Source organism: Equus quagga, chromosome 17 (genome assembly GCF_021613505.1).
Source record: "Equus quagga isolate Etosha38 chromosome 17, UCLA_HA_Equagga_1.0, whole genome shotgun sequence".
Taxonomy (NCBI): Eukaryota; Metazoa; Chordata; class Mammalia; order Perissodactyla; family Equidae; genus Equus; species Equus quagga.
In genome coordinates, this window is record NC_060283.1 from 30,940,523 (window position 1) to 30,964,020 (window position 23,498).

The window sequence follows — 23,498 nt, forward strand, 5'->3', positions numbered from 1 at the left end:
TTTCCTCTAGGTTATCCATTCTGTTGGCATATAGTTTTTTGTAGTATTCTCTTATAATCTGTTGTATTTCTGCAGAGTCTGTTGTTATTTCTCCTCGCTCATTTCTGATTTTGTTTATTTGAGCTTTCTCCCTTTTTTTCTTTGTAAGTCTGGCTAGTGGTTTGTCAATTTTATTTATCTTCTCAAAAAACCAGCTCTATGTCTCATTGATCCTTTCTACTGCCTTTTTCATTTCAATAGTATTTATTTCTGCTCTGATTTTTATTATTTCTCTCCTTCTGCTGACTTTGGGCTTCATTTTTTCTTTTTTCTCTAGTTCAGTTAGGTGTGCTTTAAGGTTGCTTATTTGGGATTTTTCTTGTTTGTTAAGATGTGCCTGTATTGCGATGAATTTTCCTCTTAATACAGCTTTTGCTGTATCCCATATGAGTTGGTATGGCATGCTATCATTTTCATTTGTTTCCAGGTATTTTTTTATTTCTTCTTTAATTTCTTCAATGATCCATTGCTTGTTCAGTAGTGTGTTGTTTAGTCTCCACATCTTTGTGCCTTTCTCAGCTTTATTCTTGTAATTAATTTCTAGCCTTATAGCACTATGATCTGAGAAGATGCTTGTTATTATTTCAATTTTTTTAAATTTGTAGAGGCTTGCCTTGTTTCCCAACATATGGTCTATCCTAGAGAAGGTTCCATGTGCACTTGAGAAGAATGTGTATTCAGCTCCTTCAGGGTGAAGTGATCTATATATGTCTATTAAGTCCAATTGTTCCAGTTTTTCATTTAGCTCCACTATTTCCTTGTTCATTTTCTGTCTGGATGATCTGTCCATTGATGTGAGTGGGGTGTTGAGGTTCCCTACTATTATTGTGTTGTTTCTAACATCTTCCTTTAGGTCTGTTAATAGTTGCTTTATGAATCTTGGTGCTCCTGTGTTGGGTGCATAGATATTTATAAGCGTTATTTCTTCTTGATGAAGTGTCCCTTTGATCATTATATATTGTCCCTCTGTGTCTCTCTTTACCTCTCTTATTTTGAAATCCACTTGGTCTGATATGAGAATTGCAACACCTGCCTTTTTTTCCTTGCTATTTGCTTGAAGTATTGTCCTCCACCCCTTCACCCTGAGTCTGTGTTTGTCCTTGGGGCTGAGGTGTGTTTCCTGGAGGCAACAAATTGTTGGATCTTGTTCTTTAATCCATTTTGCCACTCTGTGTCTTTTTGTTGGAGAGTTCAATCCGTTCACATTGAGAGTGATTATTGATGCATGTGGACTTAATGCTGTTAATCTGTCGCTCATTATCTTGTTTTCCTGTGTTTCTTTTCCTGTTTGCTTTAGACTACCCATTTAATACTGCAATTTCTTATTCTGGGTCTCTTAGATTTTTCCTTATTTATGATTTATGACTCTGTTCACTACTTTATTTTAGTGTCTACCTTGAAGTTTGTATTTAGAATCTCGTGTATAATATAGTCTATTCTCTGGTGGTCTCTTACTTACTTGACCAGTACTGATTTAGACCCTTTGCTCTTCCCCTCCTAAATAATTATTTTCATTTTTTTTATTCCAACTCGTCTTATTAATTTGTAGTTAGAGTGCTAAGATCGTCCTTGTTTTGGTAGTTTCCTTACCTTTACCCTAATGCTATAATTGAATATTTGTTATCCTGTTCTGGTTCTATCCATTGGTCTCCCTAGTCTGTGTATTGTGTCCCCTTTCTCCCTTTTTTCTTTTTTCAGGTATGAGAGCCTTCTTGAGGATTTCTTGTAATGGAGGGCTTTTAGTTACAAATTCCCTTAACTTTTGTTTGTCTGGAAAAGATTTAATTTCTACCTCATATATGAAGGAAATTCTTGCTGGATAGAGTATTCTTGGCTGAAGATTTTTATCCTTTAAAGCTTTGAATATGTCACTCCATTCTCTCCTAGCTTGTAGGGTTTCTGTAGAGAAATCCGCTGACAGTCTGATAGGGGCTCCTTTACAGGTTATTCTCGTTTTTTTTCTTACTTCCCTGAGTATTCTTTCCTTATCTTTCCTTTTTGCCAACTTTACTACTATGTGCCGTGGGGTAGCTCTTTTTACATTGACAAATCTAGGAGATCTAAAACCCTCCTCTACACACATTTCTCTGTCGATCCCTAGATTTGGGAAGTTCTCTTCAATAATTTCGTTAAGCACACTTTCTGCTCCATTTTCCTTTTCCATATTCTCAGGAATTCCTATAATCCTTATGTTCTTACTCCTCATTGAATCCATTATCTCTCGGAGATTTTCCTCATTTTTTAAAATTCTTAGTTCTCTTTCTTCCTCTGTCTGGCGCCATTCAGCCTGTCTGTCCTTGATTATGCTAATTTTCTCCTCTATGTTGTCTACATGGGCATTCAGGGAATCCGTATTCTGTTTTATCTGGTCCATTGTGTTTTTCATCACAAGTAATTCTGTTTGATTCTTCTTTATGATTTCAATCTCTTTTGTGAAGTAACTCCAGAACTTGGCTTGTTTCTCTGTCTTTCTCTCTACCTCATTGAGTTTTTTGATTATAGCTGCTCTGAATTCATTATCACTTAGTTTACCTAATTCCAAGTCCTCAGGACTTAATTCTATGTTTTTATTGTTTTCCTTCTGGTCTGGGGCTTTTATAAATTGCTGGATGGTAGAGGAGCGGTTTTAGAGCAAAGAAAATTTTTGTTGAGCAAGATTAAACTGTGTCTAGGGTGATAGAACTATTTAAAAAACGATTTTTTGGTTTAACTCATGCCATAATTAATGGGCTTTTACAGATGACTACATTTTACTGTCTCACGTGACAGAAGAGGAACCTGGCCCCAGTCGGGCACAGTGATTTGCTTCACGTCTAAAAGGGAGCAGGCGGGAGAGCCGCGGTCAGACCCGTGTCTCCTGGCCTGCGCCTGAGGTGTCTGCTCCCTCGGCAAGCATGAGCTTTCCATGATGCTCGTTTTATCTTTGAGTTCACTGAGATGGGTGGACTCCCAGCAGAGCCGACTACGTATTGGAGACTGCTTTGCGTTAATCTGTTCTGTTAATTGCTTTTCAAGCAGTCTGGGCTCTGACTTTGTCCTGTACGTAGTTAGTGGCTGTAGTTGAGGCGCTGTGAAGATCTCTGACTTTTGGATTCACAGAATAAAGTTATTCTTTTGCTTTCTACCTGTTTTGATATTATAAAGTCAGTTACATTGTTCAGCACTGTTAAAATGCTCTAAAGTTGCAGTTAAAGCTATAAAATAATCTTTACCTTTTTTTATTAAATTTCATTTTTTCCCAATAGTTCTTTTGGCACTGATTTAAATTACTTTTTTTCCACATGTGTAGTGCTTTTTCTATTCTTAAATAGACTGGGTGTTTGAAAATGGGAATTACATGATAGAGGTTGGCATGAAAAATAACCAGTTAAAGTCTCAGAATTCTGAATAAAAACGTAACAAATTCACCCTACTCAAAGAGATTTAGGGTTAAATTATTTAATATTTCAATCCAGTTTGAGAGAAAATAGATTTTAATGAAGGCTATGTAATAGAAACATTGATTTCTATATGCGACAGTGACATATGTTTGTCACTATTTTTATTTTTGAAAAGAGCCAGGATTTCAGGCTCAATTACAAGTAATTAACAACCCAACCAAGTGCCACAAGAAACATTTAATTTCTCTTGGTATTTGTAAGAAGTCAACAATTCATGCCACTGTTTCACTAGTAATGCCTCTAACAATTATTTACTGTGGAAATAATAGTGTCAACAATGCAGAGTAGAAGTTGGAATTGTCTGTTATTTATCTTGAGGATAATAGTGTGTGTTTTTAACTTCAACAAGCTGTGCATTTATAATGGTACTGGAGCAGGAGGTGTGGAAAACCAGCTGGATAAACTCTTCATCTCAGGAGAGCTCCTCTTTCTTTTGGGGCCATCAGAGGACGGGAGAGTTTTGCCTTGGTCGTCCAGACTGGCCCCTCCCAACCCTTAGAGTCAGAATGTTCTGTGGAGGCCGCTGCTCCTGCTCTGAGGTCAGACCCTGCTCACATTTCCTCCCAGCTCCCCCACTCCATCAGTGACAAGTGTGAAATGCCTGTTTCAGTGGTACTTCCCTATGAAAGGAAACTTCAGGTCTGCTTCAAAAAAAGTAGATCACTGATTTTCAGACTTGGAGAGCTCACGGACTAGTAAAAAGAACTTTGGAAGCCCAGTTTAGATTTGCTAACTTTTAATTTTGTCAAGTAAGGGCATGAACAAAACAATGGTTACACCTGCTGTCATTATAATTTAGAACAGAAAGGAATTTTGACACTAAAAATGGAGGCTTGTACTGTAGACCAAGAAAGTTGGTGACAACGCGCGTGCACACACACACACACACACAATTATAGCTATATCTCTTGTTTCATCTTGGTTGGGTGAAAACCAGGCATTGGATTGGAGTTTGGACTAGCGTTTGGAAGTCTTGTGCTAAGCGATTTGTTTTTAAAAAGTGAGATCTTTGAAAGGTGGGCCTTTTTCAAGTTCCTTAAAGAATACATGTTGGGGTGTGGGGCCTCATCTTATGTGCTGCTCTATATCAAGGCAGGATATAGCTGTGGTTAAGAACATGGTCTCTGGGGCCACACTGCCTGGGATATATATACACACACAAAAGGAGATTTATTGTGAGGATTGGGCTCACGTGATTATGGAGGCTGAGAAGTCCCACTGTCTGCAGCTGGCAAGCTGGAGACCCTGGAAAACCCGTGTTGTAGTTCCAGCCCAAATCTGAAGACCTGAGAAGCAGGGGAGCCCGTGGTGTAATCCCCGTGCAGGGGCAGGAGGAGACACATGTCCTAGCTCAACAGGTGGGAGGGGAACAGATCCTCTCTCGCTCAGATGTTTGTTCTGTGTAATCCCTGAAGGGATTGGAGGAGGCCGCCCACCTTGGAGAGGGCAGTCCACGGTGCTGAGTCCACCAATCCAAATGCAAGTCTCATCCAGACACACCCTCCCAGACACACCCAGAAATATTGTTTAATCTGGGCCCCCCATGGCCCAGTCAAATTGACACACAGTCAACCATCACAAGCATCTTCCTGATAGAGTGTTGTGAGGATTGAATGTGTTACTATTTGTCCATACTTAGAGGAATGCTGGGCTACAGGAGACACTAAGTAGATGCTCTTGTCCGGCGTGCAGCAGGTCCTCAGCAGATTTACTGGATGGATGTGGAAAGGATAAGTTTCATGTCTATGGTAGGATGCTTTTGCTGTGGACTCTGGCCCTTCAAGGATGTGGCAGTTAGGCAGACGCACACGGCATCTCCTCCCTGACTCCCATCAGTTGGTGTGCCATCTGTCCTGGCTTCTCCCCAGTCAGTGGCGTCTGTGCCAGGAAGGCCAAGTGAAGAGAGCACCAGCATTCAGTTCCCTCTTGTGGGCGCCCCTCGTTTTGGTCAGACATCTCAAGACGCTGTCGCTAGTCACAGACTGGCCTGGAGGAGACTGGAAGGATAAAGGAAAATCTGTTGTCAATACTGAAAAATTATGTCTAGTGGTTTTGGTTATCACTTGGTAAGCTGAGGCCTTGGAAGATAGAAATGGAACTTTTGTTGATGGAATAAGTTTAAACTTAATATAGATAGATCTTACTATTTTATACCAAAAGAGAGAAAATGTAGTCTCGGTTAGAAATGTCTAAATTATAGAATTTTAAAAATAAAGGCTATCTTGATATGACCACATATGTAAACAGTAAAGCAAATCAACTATAAATAAAAATGATTTGAACATCTTGGCTCTCTTGTTGAGTTTTGGTGCTTCTAATAGGGTTTGAAAATTGTCTACTTAGACTAAGTTGCATCTTTTTTTGTCTTAGTGGCAATTAGTTTAATCATTATTCAGTCCTAATAGAGAAGCTTGATAATTTCTTTTTATAAGAATCTGAATTAACAAATCCTGCAATAGTGATGTTCATAGTAATGAAGTCAGACTTCTGTAGTAAAACTTATGCCTAAATCAGTCACCAATTAATATGAATTAAGAGTTAGTAATATTTGTTATTAACACTGGCAACATGTTTGGCTTCTTGGGCCCCCGCACAGATACCTGCAGGTTTTAGGACCTAATCGTGGGAAGAACATCAGTGTCTGTGAAGCATGGCACAGCCTTTCCAGGGCATTTTCCTCATGTCTCCAGTCAGGGGGGAACAATGATCAAGTTAGTGATATTACCATTTTGCGTAAATTAACTTAGTGCCCCAAGAAGGCGTTAGAGCCGGTCAGTATAATGACGCTGGTCCTCCTCATCTGCCACAGCTCTTGTCAGGTTCCCTGGGGCTCACCTGCTGCCATCTCAAGTGATGCGCATCTGTAGAGGAGTTCGTGAACGAGTCTGGTAACGCATACTGGGAAACGAGCACGCAGGAGCGGGACTTACCAGCTAGATGATGATGAAGAATTTGGTTTCTGATTCCACGAGGGCTTGGTCCACCCGTCATTTCTTCTTTGGTTTTCCTCTGCGTCTGAAATTGCTCCGGGGCAAAACCTTCCAACTCTGGAGTGATCTTAAGCTAGAATTCCCTCAAGGTGTTCTTCAGAGCCATGGTTCCTTGGGATATTACTGGTATCGTGCAAAAAAGAAAAAGAAGAAAGAGTTCCGCAGTCAACTAGTTTGGTATTTTCTAGATTACTCAGTACTTCCGTTTATCACAGAGCTTTTCAGAGACTTTAGTGTACTTGTCTTTACTGGGAATCTCCCATAAGAGATTCCCTGAGCTGTTTTGAATACAAATCTTTTTCGCCTCAAATCATCTCATGAGACTTGTGTTTACTGGAACAGATGTTGGACATGCTTATGTTCGCTTATTCGCAGTTTTGGAGAATGTCAGTTTGTCTGGATGTCTCTAATACAGGATTATTTTCTTTTCAATCTAACAAAATATCCTCCGAGATGCAGAATGAATGGGAAGGTCTCTGCCTATCATAAGCAACAATGTAGGTGGTGCAAGAAGGTTGGGGCTGCAAATGTGAACTTGAGGAAGACACTGAGTCTAGAGCTTGGCCTAGGATTGTGCCGTCTGGTCCTTAAATGCAGTGAAAAGTCTTACATGCTCCTCTTGTGTGTGTATCTTTTGTGCATGTGCTTGTATATGTGTTTGTGTTGACTGCCACAGACTTTACAACATTTTTATTATTTATTGATTAATAATTTACACATTAAATAATTTATTTTATATATATACACACACATGGGTAATTTTTATATAATTGCACAAATGTGGTCCTGGAGTGTACGTAGGTTTCTGTTTTTTATTGCAATCTCCCCCAACACACACACACACAGAGTTTTGCTTGGCTGTCCAGTATTCATTTACGTGTTTTTGATCATTGTTTATTTGTTTAATGTATCTTTATTTGGATTTTGATATTAAAGCAATACTGGTTTCATAAAACAAATTAGGAGATGTTTTCGTATATTTTGAAGACCTGAATTAGTTTAAAACATTAGAATTACCTATTTTTTTAAGTTAGCTAGTGCACAGCTGAATATCCAGGCCTAGTGTCTTTTTCAAAAGTGGGTCCTTTTATTAGGTTAATTTGTTTAGGTTTTGCATTTCTGGATTAATTTTGGTTCTGAAATTATTCTCATATATGTGTGTGTGGGTATATATATATGTATAATATGAGCATATATGTATGAGAAACTCTTGTTCTGTCTCTGCTCTCTCCTCTCAGCGTCTCAGCTATACTTGTAGTTAGATTTGTAAGGAATCTTAATGGGAAAGTGTTCACTTTGCAACTGTGCTGAATAAGTCATCTCCCAAACCGCATGCGTAACCGTGGGAATCGGCAGACTTCAGGGGGAGCTCTAATGCGAAGCTCAGTGGTCTGACCGATGCTAAGAAAGCCAGCTGGGCTGCCCAGGTGCTCACTGGAGAACGACGGTTGAAGAAAAGAGAGTCGTTGTAAGAAATGTGAACTCTTCCCAGGAAGATAGAATAAGTTTACCACAAGTGGGAATGTAAGAATTTGTTTTTATCATGGTTTAGAAAAAAGATATGACTCGGAAACCTCTTAATTAGATTTTGTGCACTTTGATGATAATCATGATAAGTAACATGTATTGGCTGCTGACTGGGTCCCAGGATGTGTTCCAAATACTCTATGCGGATTGTTGTCTTTAAGCCTCAGACGGCGATTATTACTCTCCTCATCTCAGAAAGAAGGAAACAGGCACAGAGAGGTAGGGCACTTGCCTAAGTTCACACAGTTGGGACAAGGCCGTCAGGCTCTGAACCGGCTGCCCCACCTCCAGACCCACACTCTGAATTGGGACCTAGGAACACCTTCCCAGGGAGGGTTCGGTTTGCTAACTTGGTAAGGGAGTGACTATCAGATAAAGCATTCAGTATATGTTTGTGGGATAGATGTTAAGTGATTGAGCAAATAAGAGAGTAATCAGCTATGATACTAAGCAGAAAGGGAAAAGTACTCCATAGAACTTGGGAACAGTGACATCTTAGTCATGGGACTGTCACTTAGAAGGGTTCACAGTGAAACCTCTCCGCATGACGAGAAGCCTGGTAACGCCTGTTTCTGGCCCTTCTGGCCCCTCCCCAAGCCCCTGTTGCCGCTTTTCTTTAGTACAGAATCCCGTGTCTCCAGGCTTTCAACTCCTCTTGGGCTGTTAGAATGAAGAGTAAAACCTAATCTGAAAATTTGGAAAGGTTTGCTAATAGGATTGTCCTGGTTGGGAAGGTCAGTTGTTGGTGGCTGCTTGTGTTTTCTGTGGTTGAGTGTAGGCCATCTTGTGGGATGAAGTTTTTAAACTTATGAATGACCCCATCCAGAGGGTCCGAAGGATGCCAGGGCGTGGGGAGGAAAGAATCCTGCAGATGTACTTTCTTTGTGCAGATGGTCTCTGTGCGAGGGTCCTACTTCATAAGGGGAGGTCACTGTGTCTGTCCCACCTGCTGCACGGGGATTGTGACGACAAAATTGGAAGGAGGTGATGAAGCCTTATTTACAATACTGAAAATTTGTAAACAACCTATATCTTAACAGTTGGGGGTTTATGGTTAAACAAATTATAATACCACATCTTAGTGGAAATAATATGCAGCCTTATCCAATATGGAAAAATGCTTTAATATAATGTTAAAGAGAGAAAGCAGGTGCAAAGTTGCACTTGCAGTGTGCTCACAGGTCTGAAAAGCGAGCAAGTCAAAGCTTTCCTAGAATGCAGTCCGGAGGTCAATTTGCCCCAGCGGGATCCTGGTTTTCTCGATGTGGGGGACGTGCATGTGGAGACGGCTGAGGGAGGCATGAGATTCTCTTTCTTTTCTTTCTACTTTTCCAAATTTTCTGTAATGATCGTGTAAACCAAGCTTTTAAAAAATGAAAGTGAAATTATATCCTGTTAAAATAGGAGAAAAATCAACTTTACTTTTAAACCTGTTTCACAAAGGATTTGAAAGCAATAAACTTTTTTCTAAAAAAAGAAAACAGTTGTGAAAGATCTTTGAAAGTTAAATGCTTCGACAGTAAGCAGAACCTTCTGTTTGCTGGCATCACTTCAAGGAAGAGCCATTTGATTCTGTTAACTGGCGCATTTCATTTTAAAAAGTCCCGGGAGAAGCCGTCTTAGGCAAGAAGGTACAGGCGCCAAACTTCAGAACTGCTGGGCGCGGGGGTGTTTAGCAGGTGCTTCAGCATGGCATGGTGTTTAACCCCCCCCCCCCCTTCTGGCCTTCTGGGAGTCAAAGCCTCGCAGGTCTCGGTGAGTTAGAGCTGCACTGGGTGATGTTTGCCCAAGCAGCACCAAAGAGGGAGTTCATCAACAAACTCAGAAGAGAGAAGCAGCTACTGTGTGGTCTCCTGTCTGTTGGGGTCCCTCTGGGAGGATGGAGCCCACCCCAGACCTGAGGATGGAGCAAGACCTATTCCTTCCAGCGTGGAATAGAGAGCCTTGGATCTGAGGTCAAGGGGCTTGCGTCATACGTGGCTACAGGGTAACTCTCAGCGTGATCCTGGCCAAGCCAGCACTGGACCTCCCTGGACCCTGGGTTCCTCATCATGAAGTGGGAATCATAACCTTTATCTTCTTCCTCACAGGTACTGTGAGGAACAGGCAGGACGAGGGTGTGAAAGTATTTTGCAAACTCTAAGGGGTTCCGCAGACGTGTGAGATTGTGACAAGGCATGATCTGCAGGCGTTTCTCGGTTCTAAGCAGTACCTGGGTGCTCTGAGTACATCCACACCTACGCTGGGCTGGACACATAATGATAACCATCACGATACCAATACTAGCTAGCATTTTTGGGCGCTGTGTGCCCCGCACTGTTCTAAGTGCTTTACGTGCATCACCTCATTTTAATTCTTAAAACCAATTGCACGGCCCTTGTCTTGGTACCATGAGGTAGGTACTGTAATTGTCCCCATTTTACAAGGGAGGAGCCTGAGGGACAGAGAGGTTAAGTAACTTGTCCCAGGTCACACTTCTAGCAAGTGGAGGAGTGGGATTTGAATCCAGGTGGTCTGACTCTGGGGACTGGTAGAAAGCTGCAGATATTTTTCTCTGACATACAAGGAAGAGGATTTTGGGATAATTATTAATGTTTATGAATTGGTTGCATTCGTTTCCTACATTTAAGAGCTGTTGGCGAGGAGGTTTGCTTTCCTTCCAGGGCTGCGATGAAGCGTGCCTGCTGGTGGGCAGTGACACAACGCGCACCTCCCCGAGGTTGCCTGGACGCTGTCCTGTCCTCGCCGGGGGTCTCCAGCAGCAAGGAAGGGTCCAACCCTGCTGAGAGGGGCCGCAGGGACAGCTGCGCTGGAGAGGACTTGGAGGCATCGGGGAGCAATCCAGGGCAGCCTGGAGGCCCTCTGACCTGAAGCAGACACGCCTTCAGGCGCAGGCTGATGGCTTGGAAAAGGAGGGTCTTTACTTGGGGTCTGGGATGAAAACAGCCATGAGCAGGGGACTGACACCGCCCTAGGGACTGAAGAGAGGCTCGGGGTGGAGAGAAGGCGGCAGGGGAGCCTGGCGTCCCTCTGGGCTTCCGTGAGGTGGCCCTGGGTGGCTGCTGGCGGGGTTCCCAGAGCGCCTCGGGCAAGGAGGCCTAGCCCAGCCGTCCTCAGGCTGCCGGGTTGCTGTGTGGCCGCCAAGGCCTGGGGAAACCAGGGACAGACTTCTCCCCGTGTTTGACACTAGTCCGTGACAGACTCTATGCATCCTAACCTGGCCGAGCACTGTCTCAGCTCTTCATGTCTTACTCTGCGGATCTGCTTCCTGCCTCTTGGTTCAAGGCTGAGTTGAGCTCTCATGGGACTCTGTGCAGACTCAGCAGGCAGCAGAAGCATTCGATAGTCCCCGTTTGTGCGTATCTGTTCAGGCTGTTATTAAGTGTGCTGTTCTGATGGGAGCGACTTACCACCTTCCTGAAGCTCCGAGAAGTTTTATTTAAACCTGGCTCAAACAAGCCTAGTTTAAGTACGTGTGTCAACTGTCTGTTGAGGAGGGTTTGTATGACTATCTGTTTTTGTTTCTTTGAGAAGGGAAGAGGTGACTCATTTTAACTTGTCTCCATTATTTTGAGGGTCTTCAGCTTGCCTGCTTTCACTCATTTCCAGCATAAGTGTGGATCTGCTCCCTATCTTTCTTCACTCCGAGCCTCCTTAAAGCTCCTTACTATTTAAGCTACTTCCCTTTCAGATTCTTTAGATGACCTGTCCCTTTGTGGGAAACACGGTCTTCTAAGAGAAGACCTTGTCTTCTTGTCCCTGGAGTGGGTGATATTTGTAATGAAAGGATAGCCAGGCTGGGGGTGTGCAGGAAAACTCTGCTGTCTTTCGTCTCCCTCTCTAGTGTGTGGGACTTATGTGCTTTCTTGCATCTTTTGAAGACCGTTACCGTATTTGTTAGCAAAGAATAATCCATGTCATTCTAAGTAGAAGAAAGTTATGGGTTTTTGGGGGGGGGGGAAGAGATTGGAGAGTCAATGGGAGTTCATTGAGAAAAATAAGAACTCAGTAATTTGATTAGAATGGTGTGGGGGGTTTTTTCCTTGAAAAAAACGGATTTAAACAGAAGAGTCCAACCTGTTTGATAGCAACATTCTAATGTGTCTGCTGTTTGCCTCTGTGGCTTTGTTTCTCTCTTTAGATAACTTCCTCTGAGTCCCAGGTGCTGTGTTAGAGTTTTAATTTCACGGCTTGTTCTCTGTGATGTTCCAAACAAACATAGTAACTTCTGCTACTTTCTTCCTATCCTGATGGCCACTTCTGACCATCCCTCTTGCTACTCTTCAGCTGTGGTGCCTTGTGCTCCATCCTTCCTCCTGCACTCCTGCTTCGCCATACAGCTTCCACAGCCCCGTCCTTCCTACCTGCATTAGTTTTCTGTTGCTATCTTCACATCTTAAAACAACATACACTTACTATCTCAGTTTTCAGGGTCGAGAGGTTGGGCGCAGCTTCTCTGCACAAGGGTCCTCTGCACAAGGGCTCACAAGGTGGCAGTCGTCACTGCAGCTGGGCCATGTTCTCATCTGAAGGCGTGCCTGGGAAGGATCCACTTCCGAGTTTACTCAGGTTGTTGGCAGAACTCATGTCCTTGTGGCTGCTGTATTGAAGGCCCTGGCTTCTCGCTGGCTGTCAGCTGGAGGCCACTCTCAGCTCTGAGCAGCCACTTGTAGTTCCTAGAGACTGCCTGCAGTTCTAGAAGCCACCCACAGATCTTTGCCACGTGGGCTTTCCCAGTGTGGCTCTCCTTGATGGAGAGCAAGTCTGCCAGCGAGATAGTCTTAGATAAGATGATACAAGCACAGGAGCGACGTGCCATCACCTTTACCATGTTCTGCTCGTTAGAAGCAAGTCTCAGGTTCTGCTCATACTCGAGGAGAGGGTCACACCAAGATGTTACTACCAAGAGACAAAGATCATGGGGATACCTCAGCATCCGTGCAAGACACCACCTATATCAACTTCTACTTCACTGCTTTCCTTCGAGTGTGTTTTAAGCTCTCTGTAATTCGGTTTTGCCTTGCTTCTCCCAATTACCTTCACTTTCTTCTTAATAAATACCATCTACCACTCATTTCCCTCCTCAAAATTTTTCTTTCCTTCTTATCCCTTCTATGACACAACTTTAATTAATATAGATATATTTTATTTATTAGCATTGACATAATTTTTAAATCTTGCATATAAAACAGAAGTAGTTTTCATTGAAATTAAGAGTTCTTAACTGTTTTTCTTCTTCTGAATCCTTTTGAGAATCTAATTAAAGCTATAGAGACTCACTTCCCAGAAGTGAGGCACCCAGCCCTGTCCTGTGCCGGTCACCACTGCTGCGCTGCAGACTCCCCAGGCTCAGTGTTGTCATTGTGTTATGCTCATGGGTTCGGGGATTCAGACAGAGCGCAGTGGGGATTGCTTGTCTCTGCTTCATGATGACTAGGAGCTCAGGAGGGAAGACCCAGACAGCCGGGGTGCTTCAAATGGTTGGGGGCTCGAATTATCCAGAGGCCTCTTCCTTCGCTGTCTGCTGCCTGGGCTGGGCTGACTGGGAAGCTTGGCTCGGCTGGGACTTTTGACTGGAGTGCTGACACGTGGCTTCTCCATGTGGCTTGGGCTGCTCACAGAGTGGAGGCTGGGTTCCAGGAGGGAGCATATGGAGAGCAGGCCTTCCAAGAAACCAAGTGAAAGCTGCCTGGCCTTTCATGACGATGGCGTTACTTCTGCCAGAGTCTAATTGGTTGAACAGTCTCAAGCCTGCTCAGGTTCAAGGGGAGGGCACACACCCCTCGCCTCTCAGCGGGAGGCATATAGGAGAATTTGCAGCCATTAAACATGGACAAACACAAGCATTATCCTGAACTCTGAAAATTGAAAGGGACCATGAAGGATGATCTGTTTCAGTCTGCTACCATGGCTCAACTCCTCTTTACCACTTTCCTTTCATCCCATGCCTGGACCACTGTGGGTGTCTCCTCACTGGCCTCCTGTCATCCACTCTTGCCCTTTCCAGTCTATTCTTCACCCCATAGCCAGAATGGTTGTTCTAGAATCCGGATTTGCTCCTGTGCATTCACCCATCTTCACCTCCATCCCCGTACTCCACTTCAAACCAGATTTTCTGACTTCAAACTCTTGACTTGTTTGTTTCTGTCAGATGGTTCTAATGTTTTTAGCTAGTAATGTAGAAAGTTCTAGAAGTACTTTTTCTTTCTTTTTAATTTGAATTATTATTTAAGGGAGTCTAGCCACCTCTGGGGTCATCAACACCATCCACACCACAGAACCATGGGAAGGGACACCAGAGAATCAGTAGGCAGGTGGTGGTTTCTCTTCTTCTTCTTCCTTTTTTCCTTTTTTTGGTGAGGAAGAATAGCCCTGAGCTAATATCTGTTGCCAATCTTTCTTGATTTTTTTTGTTTTTCTGCTTGAGGAAGATTAGCCCTGAGCTAACGTCTGTGCCAGTCTTCCTCTACTTTATATGTGGGTTGCTGCCACAGCATGGCTGACGAGTGGTCCACGCCCAGGATTCCAACCTGTGAATCCTGGGCTGCCAAAGCAGAGTGAGCCAGACTTAACCGCTACACCACTGGGCCAGCTCCTGTTTCTCTTCTTGAGTGTGAAATTTCCAGCTTTCTGACCAGTTGTTCCCTTGCCTCCTTTCCGGTGGGGTCGCCACTTTGTGTCCTGTCCACTTGCCTTTCTGCCCACAGTTTCTCACTGTAGCTTCAACAGTCTGTATCTCTGCAGGTGCTCTCAGCACCACCAGGCCTTGTGAGCAGCGACTCTAGTCCTGGGTGGGATGTGAATAGTTCTTCTTTCGGAAATAGGCTAATCTGAAAGACATCCCCTTTGCTATTTGAATGGCATGAATGATAGTGTCAGAAATCCTTTTAAATCCAGCAAGATAAATTTGTCTCCTGGGTGCCATCTACTAGACATAGGTGACCCCAGTCATTCTGCTTGAGATGCCTTCGGGTCCTGAATAGACATCTCCCTCAGACACACAGTCCTTTTATTCTCCACTTTGGGTTCTTGGATGAGGTGTATTTTGGTGTCGCTGGCCATGGCAGGAAGATACGTCCTTCTTTGATGCAGACTGTGGCTTTCACAGTGCAACCCTTGTGGGTGGTACAGAAAAACGATTTAAAACACAAGGTGTCTTCCCCGTCTTTGCTTAACCATCCATCCCTCAGAGACTCCTCGCCAGCCCTGCCCTGGAGGTTAGCTGCAGCGTTTGCGTGTCATCATCACTGAACTCATTGTTTGAGTGTGTTAATGAGTCTTCTGTGCTGGGGTAGAAGTTCCGTGAGGTCTGAGCGCGTGGCCCTCTCTTGTTCCCCCTTCTCTCCAGGACCTCCCACAGCAGGTACTTAACGGTTATCTGAGGCCTGACTGGTTGATCTTTTGTTTCACAGGGACAGACAATCTACAGGCCACTGTCACCCCCACCCCAGAGCCATTTCCTCACGGGAAATTGTTACCGATGTCACCAACATGGCCTTTCTCAGAAGTCCAGTCTTCCTCGGCAGTGGACAGGATCAGGAGTGCGCTGGGACCGTCCCCTGACAACGCCAGCGTGCTGCTGCTCACCCGAGCACCTGAGCCCGGGACCCAGCGCAGAGCCAGGGCTCACGGGGACTTCCCTTCTCCCTCGTACCAAGGAAGTGGACACAGCACCTCCCTCAAGCCTCCCAAGGATTCCTCTGAGTCTTTGGCCCAGCCAGGACCTCAAGGGGGAAAAGAAGCAGCTGCCGTGTCAGGTTTGCCCCACACCAGCATGCTCCCCGGGTTGTCCACTCTCCCATCAGTGTCAGCCTTGAGCGCTGTCCTCCTCTCTCAGCCAGTGTGGGTAGGGACTCCTTTCATTTCAAAACAGCGTTCCCCAAGGTCAGACGTTCTCCCACTGCTCCCCTCAGCTTCATCCTCCCCATTGGCTCCAGTCTCACCTCATTCCATCATCTTTTCTAAGCCAGCAGAGCGACCCACCAAAGTGCCTTTATTCCCCCAAACAGCCCTGACTAACTCCTCTTCAAGTCAAAGCAGAGCTAATCCCTTAAGCCCATCTGCCGAGAAAATGAGCCATGCTCCGTCCAGAAATGCCCGGCATTCGCTAGGCATGCCTCGTCTAGGTCTGTCTGGATCCTCCACAGAGCAGTACTCTGAGCCTTTCCCCACAGAGCGTCCTCACTCAGCAGGCTCCCCCACACGTGAGATTTTGAGCTCCGAGGCACAGCTGGCCCATCTGTCTCCCCCTCCCCTGCGGCCTGGACGTCTTCAGCTTCCGGGTGAAACCCCCTCCTGGTCAGTGTTGAAAGTCGCCTCCAGTCCTGCAGCCGCCCCGCCAGTGGAAGCTGAGGTGGCTGAAAGAGTGCACACACGGGTGTCTTTGCCAGCTTTCAGGAATGGAGCAGCAGCAGCCATCCGAGAGGCCAGGCCTTCACTTTCCCAGACTGTGGGGTCTGCAGCAGTAGAAAGGACCAGCAGAAAGCCAGTGCCTGCTACTGCAGACAACTCTGCTAAGCCCCCACTCCTGTCCCCAGCTCCTGAGAATTCCGAAGGGCCCACCCTTTCGGCAGGACACTCATTTTCCCCTGTGGTGCCTTTCTCTCCGCCTCTCACCACGTCCAGCCAAGGGCAAGCCAGCCTTTCCGGGGCGGTTCCTGCACCGCTGTCAGACAGCTGGGCAGCAGACCCTCCCGCCACGCGGGCTCTCCTCCAGCAGGCACAGAATCATGCCTCCCCTTCTGCCGTGCCCCGAATGCCAACTCCTCAAGAGGAGGGCGACGCCGGATCCCTCCTGCTGCAGCTACAGACTTCCTGCTCTCAAGCAAATTTCCTGGTCTTCTTCCTTCAGCTTGGACTTTTCCCCCGCACAAAGAAGAGGGCCTGACAGCTGTTCTAAAGAAAAATGAAGAGGCAAATTTGACAGTTGCTCTCCAGATGCATCTAAGTAAGGAGATTCCCAGTCTTCACATTGTAAATAGACTCACTTCTACTTTTAGCATTGATCACGTTCCATCGACTGTCGTTACAACACCAAGAACGCTTCTCCTTCCTTCACAATTACCTCCACCTTCCATCCCCTCTGTACGATCCTCCCAGACTGTTTCCCCATCTCCCAGCTTTTCCAGCACCAAGCCAGAGACTCTCACAGCTGCGATGGGCCATTCTGAGTTGCCAGTTTCAGCTTCCAAACAGGTGACAGCATTTCCCTCCTCTGGCGAGGTCTATGATTTCTCAGCAACAGGAGACGGGACAAAGACAGCCATCATAGATGTTTTCTGGAGTTCTCTTTCGCCAGAAACGGGATCCCTTCCCACAGAACCAACAATGTATGGCCTGCTGCAGCAAATGAATTATGACTTAAATGAGCATGTAATTAACTCCACAAGTTGGAAAACTCATTCAGCTTCAACTACTGCTGCCAGCGGTTTAACGTCAGCTGCCAGTACAATCAAATCTCAAGCTGTCAAAGATACCACTGGGCATCTACCACCTGCAGAAGCCTTTGGCATTCGGGATCCCGTCCTTGGCACAAGCTCCAACCAACCCTTTCAACAGTCAGATGTTGCTGTGGTTGGGAACCACACAGACTTCTTGTCCATAAACAATAACAACCATTTGGGAGATTTCCAAACAGCTGAGGTTGAAGATTACCCACCTACAAGTCAACGGTCTGTGTCTCACCACCACCTGCAGCGGCCTGCCCATCCAGCACAGCCTCTCTTGTTGACTTCTCCAAGTCTAAGTTCCACAGCTAGCTTGCAGGACATGCTTTCCAGTGGAATAGATACAAATTCCCAAATTCCCAGTGACATCCATCCATCTCCTGTGATAAATGCTTCCACACCATTCCAGAGTATCCTGAGATACCTCTCTGCTGCTGAGTCTCCTCCTCTCTCAACCAGCGCCTTATTCAGGACCCCATCCAAAGTACTGCTGGCTTCTCAGCACCCTGAGAAATGGACAGGTGCAGCCACTAATGCAGGTAGTTTGTTTCCTGGCACTCAAAAATAGGTGTGGCTGCTTCAATGGCCAAAGCATCTTCAAGCTCAACACAGGCACCCCGCTTTGCTCAGAAGGAGCAGGCACACCCTTTCAGGATGGAGACTGAGTTAGCAGCCCCACTAGGCATGTCCTTGATTCTCTGCTGAGTTGATTTTTTGGAAAGTATTTACAATTCAAGCGTCCTTATTACCAACTGTAGCTTTGCTATAAGTGGCATTCTCATTATGGTTAATCAACTTAATGAGCCTAAGGCTGTTTTGCCTAAATTCAAGAACACAGAGACTTTTCACCCGAGCAAACCCATAAGTTACATCCATTCATCACCATGACAAGGGACCTGTGCACTGTGGGCCAATGACAGACTTTGCTTTTTCTCTCTTTGCAGTGGACTCCTCAGTGTCGTCCAAGGCAGAACCAACAGCAGCAGCAGCAGCCACCTTGTTTTGGAGGAAACCAAGCCCACCGGCCATGTCTGCAGCTCTAGTTGCTAAGGGTACTGGCGGCAGCTCTTCAGCTGTGGCCTCAGGATTAGTCAAGAGCAGTTTGACCACTGCTCTAGCTAAAAATGTCACCAACACTGCAGCATCTGGCCCAAAGGTGACACCGGGGGCAGCCCATCCAGCCTTCTTGTTCACAGCAGCCTACATGTCTGCCAGAACGGCACCCCCTGTGAGTGCTCACACAGCCATGCAGGGGGATGTGGGCACTGCCTTTGGCCTCCTGTCCACAACACACCTCCCCAGGAAACCACAAGCCATGCACATAGGCCTCCCAACCCCCGCCCAGCCAGACAGTCCCAGGGCGTCCACCACACGCCCGCTGACAGGCCCAGCGGCCTTGACGTCCATTACCGCACCCGTGAGGGCGACGCGGCTGCCACCTGTGCCAGCAGAAAACACAGATGCTGCTCGTCCCGCCGTGTCGACTGCTGTGGTCACGACAGGCAGAGTGGCGTCCAACCTGGAGTGTCAGATGTCCAGCAAGCTCCTGGTGAAGACAGGTAAGAGTCCGCCATCCTGATTTTACTGAAGAGCAGCAAGCTCATCCCCGCCTCAGAGAAAAAGAAGTATTAGATTTCTTTGAGACCAGTGATTCTCACCAGGGGTGCTCTTGCTCCCTGCCCTCCCCACCCCCTTGGGGATGTTTGGCCATGTCTGGAGACGTTTTTGGGTGTCTACAACTTGGAGGACAAGGAGGGTGCACCTGGCATCTAGTGAGACGGAGACCAGGGAGGCTGCTAAACATCCTGCAGGGCACAGGACAGTCTCACAACAAAGAGTAATCCAGCCCAAAGTGCCAGCCATGCCGAGGCTGAGAACCCCTGATCTTCATGCAGTGACGGAGCAGAGGAAAGAGTGTTAAGGGACACAGATTTTAGTCCTGGGATCAGTCCTGGTATCAGAGGCCCTGGCAAACCTGTTCTGCCAGTGACTCTGAGAAAGCAAATGCACACCGAATTTTGCCTGTAGAGCAAGTCAGTGATGTCCCACATGAGTGAAGGATGTGATTAGTAAAATACAAAATCTTGGGAGGTACCGCAGAAATCAGAAAGGCTTTTTGTCTCATATTTTCTCAATCAGCAGATACTAAAGGTACAGCCGCGGTACTCTCTGTGGGTGCCTGGGATCTCCTTTGGTCTTAAAACAAGGAGACCTTCTTGACAAAGTTGGGTGCTGGGCGCTGTCTTTGCAGCCCCCCTCCCAGTGCAGCAGGCAGGCCAAACGGATGGCGCTCGGGCCGCGTGGCAGTGTGCCGTGAAGAGCGTTAGACACGTTACTGGAAAGAGCATGCCAGCCTTGGATGCTCGCATCCTGCCTTCCTCTTCACCCCACCAAGAATTAAGTGAAATTATATCTCAAGACATAGCCTACTCTAAAACGGGAAATTGTGAAACTAGGCATCGCAGAAAGTACAGTGTCTCTTTCTATTTCTCAAGAAATTATACCATCTGGTTTTCCACTCCCCCTCCTCTCCCTCCAGATCTGTGCTTCCTCCTCTGAGGGGCGGATGGCCCCAGCCGCTAGGTGCAGAAGTCTGGAACATCCTCCCCGCCCCTTCTTCACAAGCCCCTCACCCCAAGCCACCCCCAATCAGTCACCAGTTCCTTTCAGTTCTGCCTCCTGAGAGAAGGTGCCCCTTCTCTCCACCCCCACCGCCTCTTCCCTCGTTCACACTGTCATCGTCGCTCACCTAAATTTCTGCAACAACAGCCAGATTTATCTCTCTGCCTCCGGACTCCCCCCTCCAATCTGTTCTCCAGTCTGCAGTCAAGGGAACCTTCTGAAATGCATGCCTTAGCTTAAAACCCTTCACTTCCTGTCGCCCCAGGACCAAGCCTAAGCTTGTGTTCTGAAATAGTCACTTCCCTCCGCTCTGTTTGGCACTGTCTTTCCTCTGGTGGGTGTGGGTGGGGCAGTCCCTCCCACCTTAGCCAGCTCACTCCCATTATCCTTCAGGACTCAGCGGAAGCTCAGTTCCTCCAGGAAGCCTTCCCTGATCCCCACCCCTTTGCCCAGGTCGGGACTGGATGCTTCTCCTGGGGCCTCCAGCAGCATCTTAGGCTTCCCCTCCAATAGCGCCATCACCTGCAATCGCAGATGCCTCTTCTCTGTCTCAGGTCTCCAACCCTGTCTCTGTCCCACTTGTGGGGTGGGGACTGCACCTTCCTGATTCTGGGCTGTTTAGGCCACAGCACCTGCTCAGGGCCTGCACTTAGGTAGGCCCTCTGGGAATGCTGCCCAGGGAATGTCCTTGCATGCAGACCCTCAGGGCAGGCACCGCTGAGCCCAACTTCCAAAGTCAGAGGCAGCATTGGTCAGAAATGAAGTGCCACCAGCATTCTAGCTCTCTCTCCACTAGGGCCACCCAAATGGCCAGGCCTTCTTTCCTTAGGCCTTGAGTGGGCCCAACAGAGCTGCTTCCCCAGGGCCCCCTGTTGTTGGTGGACCTGCACTCAGCAGCTTCGCTCAGAAGCTGCAGAAGGTGGTGGTGGGGCTGGGTGATTGGAAGGTCTGTGGCCTCAGCTGATTGCCGCGCTTCTCTTCTCCCCACAGTTCTCTTTCTGACCCAAAGGAGAGTGCAGAGCAGTGAAACCTTAAAGCTCAATATAGCCAGAGGGCTCACGCAGGCCTTGCGGAAGGCCTTCCACCAGGGTGACGTCTCGGCTCACGTAAGACCCTTGGTTTTGTAATCAGCCAGTCCCTGCACGTCTTCCTCCTGGGTCCCAAGTAGGTTTCAGATCGTTCTCCTCCTCCCTGGGTTCCATAGTCACACTGGCCAGAAGGAGGATCTTGCTCATTTTGGCTAATAGCTAATGCATGGTGGCTGCAGAAAAAGGTCACATTTTGAGACGGAAAATTGAGGCTAATGGCCTTATGTCTATGTTTTTTCTTTTTAAAGCCTGGATATACTGTTTTAAATTGTCTCTTTAGCCTGTTGTTTGGGGAATGTATTTAGTATTGTTAGTGTAATTCTCCAGAAACCACCCATTGCTTTTCCCTTTCTCTTCCTAAGCGTTGTAAAGAGTTGGTGATTTATTTCTGGACATTTAAAAATTATTCTGACTTGTAAATTGAATCCAGCTTTGCTTAAATTGCCAGCCGCAGATGGGGAAGTAAACATTTTTTCTCTCCAAATGCTTTAATGCCAAGTACTGTTTAATGACTGCTAGCCGATTTCGATGGCTAGCATCGTCCACGCGATGGAGGCCTTGCTTTGTGCTCTTTTGGTTTGACTCCAAGTTTTAAAGCAGTAAATGCGATTGGCAGCCAGTGGACGACCCTCTGCCCCACTTAGCAATGTTGCTCTGTCTCTTCCCTTGAAGCTTTGTTCTCCAGCTGCCTGCAGCTTAGTGGTCCCCACACCCCCAAGAAAAGGAATGAGGTTTGGGAACCTAGTTCATTGGTCACTGTCAGCCTCTTTTATATAATTCTGAGGGAAAAAAAAGAAAGAAAGAAATGCATCCCATGAGAAGCATCTGTGGTTTCTGCACCAGAAACGTTATTTCAAAGTCGAAAGTGTGCATGTTCCCATTTGGTTGCCTGATAGTTTTCACTAAACTTTGGTCATTTGCAAACTACCTTCACAGTTTTTGCCTTTTCTGCATATCATCGCAGACCACTGTGACAGTTAGTACATATTAGTTTTTTAAAAATTAGCTCATTTTTTAAACTTCAATACATTTCTTTAGAAAGGATATTTGATATTGCCATCCTAAATGGAAATCAGGATTATTTGCCACAAGTAAAAAGTAATCATAAAAATGAGAATAATAGGAACATCTTGTTAAATTTAAGCTAGACATTGTTCCTTGCAGGAGGCTCTATGGCTGAGCTTGGTGTCCCTTTGTTTGTTTGTTTAAAATACAATTAGCAAGATTTTTTTTTTTAGTGCCATTGAGTCAATTCCAACTTCTAGTGACCCTGTGTACAATGGAGCAGAACCCTGTCCAGGTCTTGCTGCGCCATCCTCTCACCTTCCAGCACTCTATCGGACAATGCTCTGCTGCTATTCACAGAGTTTTCATGGCCAATTTTTCCACGAGTGAGTGGTCAGGTCCTTCTTCCTAGTCTTTCTTAGTCTGGAAGCTCCATTGAAACCTGTCCACCATGGGTGACACTGCTGGAGTTTGAAATCCTGGTGGCAGAGCTTTCAGCATCACAGCCACACGCAGCCACCACAGTGTGACAGCCGCCATGGTGTGACACCCGACAGACAGGTGGTGTGGGTCCCTGAGCTGGGGAAAAACCTGGGCCAAGGTGGTGAGAGCGCTGGATCTTAACCACTAGACACCCAGGCTGGATGAGAGAGGTGTTGAAATAATCCCCAAACTGAGACTTGCTCCTTGAGGGGTGCAGAAGGATTGGAATGGAGTAGTGTGCTGTCCACGTTCCTTCCAGAAGTATCTCTTGTTTCACCTAAAGTCGTCTGAACATCACCTGTAGGAGACAAAGTTGTGGAGAGCACACAGTGTGGAGGAGCCAAAAGAATATCCAGCCTGTTGGAGAACCAGTGGTCTTGGTGTCTTTGGCAAATACTCGTGCCACTCGTAATGGAGATTCAAGAGTAAGAGGGGGGAAGTGGGTATTTAAAACACCCTGAACTATTAATGTAAAACACCAAGAGAGCAAAACAAAATAAGAATAAAATGAAAAGCTTCAGAATCTTCCAGCTGTGTCAGAAAGAACTCAGATTATCAGCATCCCTTAGGACTCAACTGAAAGAGAAACTCTCTACAGCCCATCCCGCCTTGGCCTCCAACCAACTCACAAACCAAGGATGGAGTTAAGTCTGAACAATTCTTCACTCAGCTTCTAGAGAGAGGAATTCGCCTCATTTACTCCATGACCCCTTTCCTGAAAGTACCCCCACTTAGCCCAGCAGTTCTGCCTTTTAATCTTCGTAAAAGATGAGAAATATAATAAAGCTGTTTTCCCCAGCATTCTGTTCCCTGGAACTCTCTCTTGCCGCCGTCTCCTGTCACCTCCTTGAGTGATGC

At 46.2% G+C, this 23,498-nt stretch overlaps 1 protein-coding gene across 1 annotated transcript in view; it reads left to right on the plus strand.

Moving 5' to 3' along the window:
- Positions 1–23,498, plus strand: part of KIAA1549L (KIAA1549 like) — a gene marked incomplete at its 5' end in the record, with an annotated part of 272,381 nt that overhangs the window by 137,957 nt on the left and 110,926 nt on the right. The window contains 4 exon segments of the mRNA XM_046643105.1: positions 15,409–16,787; positions 16,790–17,963; positions 18,387–19,001; positions 21,055–21,170. Coding sequence (XP_046499061.1) covers positions 15,409–16,787; positions 16,790–17,963; positions 18,387–19,001; positions 21,055–21,170 — 3,284 coding nt within the window.